The sequence below is a fragment of the Aegilops tauschii genome, chromosome 5 (genome assembly GCF_002575655.3).
Source record: "Aegilops tauschii subsp. strangulata cultivar AL8/78 chromosome 5, Aet v6.0, whole genome shotgun sequence".
Classification (NCBI taxonomy): Eukaryota; Viridiplantae; Streptophyta; class Magnoliopsida; order Poales; family Poaceae; genus Aegilops; species Aegilops tauschii.
In genome coordinates, this window is record NC_053039.3 from 561,742,252 (window position 1) to 561,751,902 (window position 9,651).

General features: G+C 54.0%; 1 protein-coding gene and 1 pseudogene across 1 annotated transcript; both read left to right on the plus strand.

Moving 5' to 3' along the window:
* The first annotated feature begins 438 nt into the window (after positions 1-438).
* Positions 439-1,160, plus strand: LOC141023169 (uncharacterized). The gene is made up of 2 exons (XM_073499506.1): positions 439-726; positions 831-1,160. Exons 1-2 carry the CDS (start codon positions 439-441, stop codon positions 1,158-1,160), a joined length of 618 nt encoding a protein of 205 aa, XP_073355607.1.
* Positions 1,161-5,655: 4,495 nt separating this feature from the next.
* LOC109745381 (uncharacterized) lies at positions 5,656-7,773 on the plus strand (annotated as a pseudogene).
* Positions 7,774-9,651: the final 1,878 nt, after the last annotated feature.

Sequence of the window (9,651 nt, forward strand, 5' to 3'; positions counted from 1 at the left end):
ATCGCAAGTCGATCCTCTCCCGCTTCCGCCTAACCCTAGCCGCCGCCGTCGCCGTGATCTACTGCCGCCGCCGTCGCCGCTCCCCGCTCGCGCGACCCGCCAGCCGGCCTGCTCGCTCTCCCGCGCGAGGCCCGATCCCTCTTCCCGCAACGCGCCGATCCCACTTCTCGCCAGCTGCTCCGCCACGCGCTGCCTCATCCCGCAACGCGCCACTACTCCGTCTCGCTACGCCCCGCCCCGCGCCCGCATCGCCGATAGCTACCCGATCCCGCTGCCAAGCCGCTTTCCCGCACGCTAACCGATCCCGCTGCCAAGCCGCTTCCCCGCACGCCTGCTACGCCGCCCGTGAAGCGCCGCCTCGCGTACGAATCGCCTGCACGTCGCGCCCCGTCTGCTACCCAGCCGCTGCCGTCGCTGCACCTCTCGCACCGCGCCGCCATGACTTCCTCCGGCTCCTCCTCCTACAACTCCTTCGCCGGACTGGACCCCGCTGACATCCACGACTGCGTCCCCGTCGTCCTCTATGCCACCAACGCCACGTACTTCGCGTGGAAGATGTACTTCTCGTTGCTCTTCCGCGAGAACAACCTCGTGGATCACGTTGACGGCTCCGTCGACTCCCGCGCCACGGTGCGCGACTCCGAGTGGACCGCGATCGACGCCACGCTCACCCGGTGGTTCTTCACCACCATCTCGAAGGACCTGTTTCACACGGTCGTGACGATGGTGATGACGCCCGCACCGTGTGGGTCAAGCTCAACGGCCTCTTCACCGACAACAAGCTTCAACGTCGCGTGTTTTTGCAGCAGGAATTTTTTGACTGTCATCAGGATGATCAGTCTATCGATGACTACTGCCGCCGCCTGAAGCTGTTGGTGGATGAGCTCCGTGACATTGGCGCCAAGGTTGATGACGACCTCCTCCTCAGCACGCTCATCGCCGGCCTCAACGAGGACTTCGGTAACGCCACCTCCAACCTCTCCCTCATACCGGAGCCCTCCTTCCCCAAGTTCGTGGCATACTTACGGTTGGAGGAGCGCCGGATGAAGGGGGTCAAGGAGCGGGTGCAGCACCACGCCCTCGCCGCCGGCACCTCGCGGGGTGCCCCTCCACCGGCCGCCCCGCCCGCGCCTGCGCCCCATCACCAGCCGGCGCCCTAGCACCTCCGGGGTTTTACCCCCTACCGCCCGCGCCCCCCGCCCCACCCGCTGCCCCCAGCAGCCACCGCAGGGTGGCGGTCGCCGCAGTAACCGCCGCGGGGGCGGTCGCAAACAAGCGCAAGGGGGCCCTCGTCAGCAGCAGCAGCAGACCACCCCGCCCTTGACTTACGGCACCAACCCGTGGGCAGGCGTCGTCCACGCGTACTCGATGCCGGTTCCGCGGGCTCCCGCTTCGGGCATCCTTGGGCCTCGGCCGGCGAGCCACTAGGCGCTCTTCACCGCGCAGAACGCCGCCCCCTACAGCGGCTATGGCACCGCGCCCGCGCTCGCCTACGGCGCCTACAGCGCCGCTCCCGCGCCGACCTACGGAGGGTTTCTCCCTCCCCAGGTGCCGCCGCCATGGGACCCGGCCCTTCTCGCAACTCTGCACTCCGCCCCATCACCGAGCTCCTACGGTGGCGGCGGTGACTGGTACATGGACTCGGGCGCCACCGCTCACATGACTGCTCAGCCCGGTAACCTCACATCCGCCACTCCTGTTCATACTCCCACTCGCATCACCCTTGGTAACGGTTCCTCCATTCCCATTACACATGTCGGTCATATGTCTTTTCCTTCTACTTCTACTCCCGGTAACATGTCTAATATTCTTGTATCTCCTAACTTAGTTACCAATCTTGTTTCTATTCGTCGCCTTGGTCGTGAGAACCCTATCACTGTTGAATTTGACGATATCGGCTTTTCTGTGAAGGACGCCCGTACACGGATGGTACTCCACCGATGTGACAACCCGGATGAGCTTTACCCGGTGCATCCCTCCGGCGCCACAACCACCCGTCGTCCCGCTGCCTTCGCTGCTAGTGTCGGTCTTTGGCACGCCCGCCTCGGCCATCCCAACTCCACCGTTATGCATCAGATTCTTCAGAGTTTGTCTTTCTCATGTAATAAGGTTGACGACCACTCCTGTGAGGCTTGCCGTCTTGGCAAGCACGTTCGTCTTCCCTTTAGCGGTTCTACAAACATTTCCACCTTTCCGTTTCAGTTATTGCATAGTGATGTTTGGACGTCCCCGGTTGCAAGCAACACGGGCTACTTATACTATTTGGTGATATTGGATGATTTTACCCATTATGTGTGGACCTTTCCTCTCTGTCGCAAGTCCGACACTCTTGCCACACTCACCGCTTTTTATTCATATGTCACCACACAGTTCGGTCGTCCGCAATCGACTTGCGTCCCACGGCACCATCTTTCGTCTCACTTGTCCCTACACGTCACAGTAGAATGGCCGCGCCGAGCGCGTCATTCGCACTCTTAATGACTGTGTCGCACGTTACTCTTTCACTCCTACATGCCTCCTCGGTTCTGGCCGTACGCGCTCGCGACCGCCAGTCTCCTTATTAAAATTCGCCCGTGTCGTTCGCGCTGGAACTACACTCCTCACCAGCTCCTCTTCGGTGCGGTTTCATCTTATGATGGCCTTCGCATTGGGTGTCTCTGTTATCCTAGCACCGCGTCGACGGCTCCTCACAAACTCGCTCCCCGGTCGCTTCCGTGTATCTTCCTTGGTTATCCTCCCAACACCAAAGGTTACCGGTGCTATGATCCAGTGTCCCACCGCGTTTTCACTTCGCGGCATGTGTACTTTGATGAGCTGATGTTCCCGTTTCAGCAGGTACCGTCACCCTCGGCGTCTCCCGCGGCGTGGTTCGCCCCTGCCTCCTCGTCCGGCGAACCGCCCAGCCGTGCACTAGGCTCGGCCCCGCCCGCGCTCCCCGTGCCGGCGGCCCCCTAGGCGGCTCCCGCCACTGCGGCCCCCGTCGCGGCCTCCTCGGCCGTCCCTGACACCGCGGCCCCCTCGGCGGCCCCCGCCGCGGCCCCCATCACCGTGACCCCCTCGGCCGCCCCCGTCGTCGCGGCCGCACCCCTCACCGGTGTGGTCACTCGGGCTCGGACTGGGACACTTCGTCCTAGCACGCGCTACATGTATGATGAGTACGCGTGTGCTGCGTCCACCTCGGCACCGTCTCCGTTCCCCACCTCCGCTCGCCCAGCCCTTCGGGATCCGAACTGGCTAGCTGCGATGCGTGAGGAGTTTGACGCCCTACAGCGCAACCGTACGTGGCAGCTTTTCCCGCGGCCTCCCCGTGCCAATGTCATCACTGGCAAGTGGGTTTTTGCCACAAGACTCGCCCCGACGGCTCTCTTGAGCACTACAAGGCGCGTTGGGTGGTGCGCGGCTTCCGCTAGCGTGCCGGCGTGGACTTCACCGACACCTTCGCCCCGGTTGTCAAACCGGGCAAGATTCGTGCTGTCCTCCAGCTTGCTGTTTCTCGCGCCTAGCCAGTCCACCAGCTCGATGTGTCTAATGCTTTCTTGCATGGCCATCTCGACGAGCAGGTGTTCTGTCAGCAGCCTACTGGTTTCGTCGACCCGACTTTCCGGACCACGTGTGCTTGCTCTCCCGTTCTCTCTATGGGTTGAAGCAGGCGCCTCGGGCCTGGTACCAGCGGATCGCGGCCTTCCTTCAGCAGCAGGGGTTCCGGTCCACACGGTCCGATGCCTCCCTGTTTGTTTATCATGAGGCTCCTGCTACCGCGTACCTCCTCCTGTATGTCGACAACATCATTCTGACTGCCTCCTCGCCAGCGCTCCTTCAGTAGATCACAGCTCGCCTCGGCACCGAGTTCGCCCTCAAGGACTTGGGGGCTCTTCACTACTTCCTCGGCATCGAGGTTGTGCACCGGGCCATTGGCTTCTTTCTGCACCAGCAGAAGTACGCCTACGAGTTTCTGGAGAGAGCGGGCATGCTTAACTGCAAGCCTGCTCCTACGCCTGTCGACACGAAGGCTAAGGTGTCCGCCGTCGAGGGTTCTCCGGCGTCCGACGCTCCCTTCTAGCACTCCATCATCGGTGCGCCTCAGTACCTCACACTGACGCGTCCGGACATTCAGTACGCTGTCCAGCAGGTGTGCCTTCATATGCATGCTCCTCGTGACACCCATTGGGCTCTGGTGAAACGTATTCTTCGGTACATACGTGGCACCACAGCTATGGGTCTCACACGGATGGCATCACCTGACACCAGCCTTGTCGCCTACTCCGACGCCGACTGGGCTGGGTGTCCCGACACTCGCCGCTCCACTTCCGGCTACTGCGTATACCTCGGGCCCTCTCTGATTTCGTGGTCGTCTAAACGACAACCCACGGTCTCACGATCGAGCGCCGAGGCCGAGTACAGGGCTGTGGCCAACGCCGTCACGGAGTGCTCTTGGCTACGACAGCTACTTCAGGAGTTGCGCTGCGAGGTTACCAAGGCGACGCTTGTTTACTGTGACAACGTCTCCGCGGTGTACCTCGCTGCCAACCGTGTCCATCACCGACGGACCAAGCATATTGAGCTCGACATTCACTTCGTCAGGGAGCACATCGCACTTGGTCGTGTTCGAGTTCTCCATGTGCCCACCGATCAGTAGTTCGCCGATGTCATGACGAAGGGACTACCCACCTCGACGTTTGAGGGCTTTCGGTCCAGTCTCTGCGTCACCGGCGACGCTTCGACTGCCGGGGGGGGGGGGGGGGGGGGGGGGTGTTGAACATGTGTATTACGTAGGTCTAGGTTTTGTATGCCGCACCTGTAGTGTCTCTCTCCCCCTGTATGTATTTGTATCTTGAGAGACAAGACACCGGTCGCACCCCTTGTACTTATATATATATGTGCCTAGTGCACGATCAATTATTATCGATGCACCAAACCATCCTCTAGAAATACAATCGCAGCTGTTCACATATATATCAAACATGCTTATGAACGCATGCATGTACATCCTATCCCTATGAATCTATAAAATATTAAGCTGGCATAACATCTTGAGATTTATGACGTTAAAACTATAGTTTTGTCTTGTCTTGTGAATTATATATCTCACAGAAAAATAAACAAGGACGGCAAAAATACCTCCTAAACCGAAGATAACGCCCCCGCAAAAAATAACCCCCGAAGATATAGTAACACGTAAAATCAGTGGAACGTCACCGGCCAGGACTGATATGCCGTAGCGCAGAGCAGCGGCAATTAACCCAGCCAGAAACGAAGGACAGGTGGCCGGGTGTCGATCGAAATACAATTGTAGACCATGCTGGACTCCAACACCTCATCTTCTCTCATATATACAGTCGATCGATCGATCGACCGAGAGGAGAAAGCAACCAACAGGACGACCACGGCACGCCCATGGCGACGCAGCACAAGACGGCGTCGACGCACAGGTCGGCGATCGTCCGCGGCGCGCACCAGCTCGACATCGTCGGCTACAGCACGCGCCGCAAGTTCGGCGCCGGCAACACCGTCCGGTCCCGCAGCTTCGACGCCGGCGGCTTCGTCTGGGTCCTCGTATGCCGCTTCGTCGCAAACCCCAAGCAAGCGCGGGGCCTCTCCCTGGCGTCCATCTCCCTGGAGCTCTTGAGGAACCAGACCGACGAGGACGTCATTGCTATGGCCAGCGTCCGGATCGACGATCCCACCGGCTGCGGCCGCTACTCCGCCGCCGAGTGGCACAGCGCCGAGCCCCACATCTTCCCCGCCTGGTCCAGGAAGGCCGTCGCCTGGCAGCTCTCCGTCCCCGCCGCGTTTGTAGAGCACGAGGAACGCTTCGTTATGGACGACTGCCTTACCATCCACTGCGCGGTGCGCGGTCGACGTCATCCGGGAGGAGTCCGTAGATGGGGCCACAAGGAACTACTCGGTCGTCGTGCCTCCGCCGCCGAGCCTATCCCAGGACATCCATAGGCTCCGGCAGGAGATGTGGTGGCCGGACGTGACGTTCGTGGTCGACCAGACCAAGATTCAAGCGCACAAACTCGTGCTAGCCATGCGGTCGCCGGTCTTCGCCGCCCAGTTCCACGGAGAGATGAAGGAGAAGACCATGCGCAGCCTACGGATCGACGATATGAGCGCATCGACTTTCAAGGCCATGCTTCACTTCGTCTACACCGACGAGATGCCCAAACATAAGAGAGGGACATGCCACTTGGCCATGGCGCGCGACCTTCTCGTGGTCGCAGACCTATATGACTTGGAGAGGCTTAGGCTGATGTGCGAGAACATACTGTCAAAGAGCATCACGGTTGGCAACGTCATGTCGACGTTGATGCTGGTGCACAACAGGCACAGTTGCCGACAGCTCGAGGCCTATGTGTTGAGTTCATAGCGTCTGACCCTGACGTTTACAACGCCGTGCAAGCCACCGACGAGTACAAGGAACTTGAGAAAGGATGCCCCTCTTTCATGTATGAGATCACTAAGAAAGTAGCCACACGTGCGGTGGCTCGCAACAAATCTCCATCTACTTCTTTCACCGGTTGTGGCACTGATAGCAGCAGAGAGAGCGTGTCGAGGTATAACCCATCCACGGTGATGATCGGCGCACATGAGATCAGGATCGAAAACTTGAATGCAGTCAAGAAGACACATAGTGTTGGTCAATACATCCAATCTGGTAGTTTCCAAGTGGGGGGCTACAACTGGGCCATTGAGGTGTTTCCTTCTGAGTATGAAGAGGGCAATACTGAGTGCATTGGCCTTTTCGTCAAGCAGTTGAACAACGGCAATGACGATGACGATGATGATGACAACGATGACGAGGATGAGGATGACGATGACGGCTATGATGATGATGATGATGATGAGGAGGAGGACGATGATGACATGGACGAGGACAGGGATAATGATAATAATGTTGGTGCTGATGAAAATCACGGCAATGGCGATGGCGATAAGAATGAGGATGAAGGTAATGATGGCAAAGACGTGGAAGCATTGTTGACTTTTAAGATCGAAGATCCAACCGGTAAGTCGCCGGCGTACAAAAAAACCTTAACACACGTCTATGCTGACGGGGCAGGTGAGAGCAAGGGGTATTTAAACTTCATCACCGCGGAATGTGCCAATTCACACTATGTGGGACATGACGGATCTCTCACCATCCAATGCCGAGTTGAGGTAACCACAAGGTCCTGCACTAGCGGCACCCCAGTAGCCGGCGCTGTGATACATGTGCCCGTGCCACCATTCAACTTGGCACTACACCTCGAGCAGTTGCTAGCGAGCGAGAGCGGCTGGGATGTCATGTTCCTCGTCGAGGACAGCGAGATCCGCGCGCATGGGCTTGTGGTCGCCACACGGTCACCGGCGTTACACGAGGAGGTGGAATCGGCTACCGGCATGGACCATGTAAAAATTGATGCCATGAGAGCCACTGTTTTCAAGGCCATACTCCACTTCATCTACACGGATGAGCTACCTCGCGTCGATGACCATGTCCCTGCTGTCGGCGGTGATTCCACGATGATGGCAGGAGAGATGTTGGCGGCGGCGTGCCGGTTCCGACTGGAGAGGATGAAGCGGCTGTGCGAGAACCTGTTAGCGGAGAACATCACGCCGAAAAACGCGCTGGCCACGCTAAGAATCGCGGGACGCCACGGTTGCACCGAGCTGGAAGGTCACTGTGTTGAATACATGTCCCTGCCACACATCGCCAAGGACGTGATGAAATCTCTCAAGTCCGTCTGTAAGGTGGAAACGTTGGTCGTGAAAACAAACATGTACTTGTAAATTTAGGACACCGATAACAGCCGAACATTCGGTCTGGGGAGGCACCAGTCCGAACGATATGTTCGGCAGGGGAGTATCGACGGATCGAACGATTTGGTTTGGTGCGAACAACCCCTCAGCCCGAACGCCTGCCAGACAGGCCCAATAGCTTCCTGGGCCAAACAAAAAGGACCGAACGCCCGAACACCATCACTTTAGGCTTTTTTTTCGTTGAAATAAAAGGAAAATAAAACCCAGTTTACCCAAAAACTATTTTGACTAAGAAAGATCACTTTTGGGTGTGAATAATAGAGGTCAGATTTGCCATACTCTAAAAAAAATTGAAATGGTCCAAAAATAATTTTGTCGTGATAGATAGAAAATAAAGAACAAGATGCTACTAAAAAAATCACTATGGGTTGAAGCCAAAAAATTTGCCATAATCTTTATAAGCAAAATTTGCCATGGTGAAAAAGAGATCTTTATGTGCAAATGGCAAAAAAGAAAAAAAAATCATGGCAATGTTGCATCTCTACCATGATGGCAAGAAATGTCGATTAAAAAATTGTATGCTATTTTTACTATATAATTAAAGAGACAAAAAATGTGGATGAAAAATTGCCATCATGTGGCGCAGAAAAAAATGCACAATCTTTTGTTTAGCAGTAATTGCCATGTTTTGTAAAGTAAATGTATCATAGTCAATAGAAGCAAAAATTACCATGAACGGTGGAAGAGGCAAAATTTGCCGTGGATGTAAAGTATTTTTGCCATTGCAAAATTAGAAGTCAAACTTGCCATGCTCCAGAGAACTAAATGTGTAATGAGTGAAAAAGGTAAATTTGTCATGTATGTCACATAAAAATTGTCGGGGAACAAAAGGCTAATTTTTCCATGTTAATAAAGGTAAATTAGCCATGGAAAAATAGAAAGTAAAACTTGCCATGACAATAAAAGTTAAATATTGCCATGGGGATTTAGGTAGAATTGTCATGTTAATAAGGGTCAATTTACCATCGACAAATAAAAAAAGTAAAACTTGCCATGGGAATAAAAGTTAAATATTGCCATGGGGACTTAGGTAAAATTGATGTGTTAATGAAGGTATAGCCATGGCAAATAAATAGCAAAACTTGCCATGGCAATAAAAGTTCAATATTGCCATAAGGATTTAGTTAAATTTACTATGTTAATAAAAACTCAAATAAACAGTAAAACTTGCCATGACAATAAAAACTAAATATTGCCATGGAGACTTTGGTAAATTTGCCATGTTAATAAAAGGTAAATTTGCCATGGCAAATAAATAGTAAAACTTGCCATGGCAAGAAAATATAAAAAATTTCCATGGGGGATGTAGGTAAATTCGCCATGTTAATGAAGGTGAAATAATTAGTAAAACTTGCCATGGCAATATTTTCCTTTTTGTGTTGTTTTGGACAATTTAAGGAATTACCGCGACAATTTAAAACAATCAAAAGTTGCCATGGCAAGAAAGCAATGAATTTACCATGATCCGAGAACTAAAATTGCCATGATTCGATAACTAAATTTGCCATCTTCAAGGAAGCAAATTTGCTATGATGCGTAAACTAAATTTGCCATCATCAATTTAACTAATTTTTTTATGCTTACATGGCAAGAAGTATAAGATTAGTTGCCATGGTAGAAAACAGTAAAATTGCGCCATGATCCAAATATCGAAAGTTGCCATGGCAAGAAAGCAATGAATTTTACATGATCCGAGAACTAAATTTGCCATGATTCTATAACTATATTTGCCATCTTCCTGGAAAATTTAAGAAAAAATATACAGTGAGACAGCAAATTTAAGAAAATATGTATAGTACAGTACATGTGTAGTCCTGAAACGTTCTCTCTAAATGAAAAGCAAGCTTT

Excerpts from the sequence above, each read along its gene's own strand:
- LOC141023169 (XM_073499506.1), top strand. The coding sequence starts at position 439 with ATGACTTCCTCCGGCTCCTCCTCCTACAACTCCTTCGCCGGACTGGAC. Across the intron at positions 727-830 it reads TTCACACGGTCGTGACGATG|GATGATCAGTCTATCGATGA; the intron begins GTGATGACGCCC and ends GACTGTCATCAG.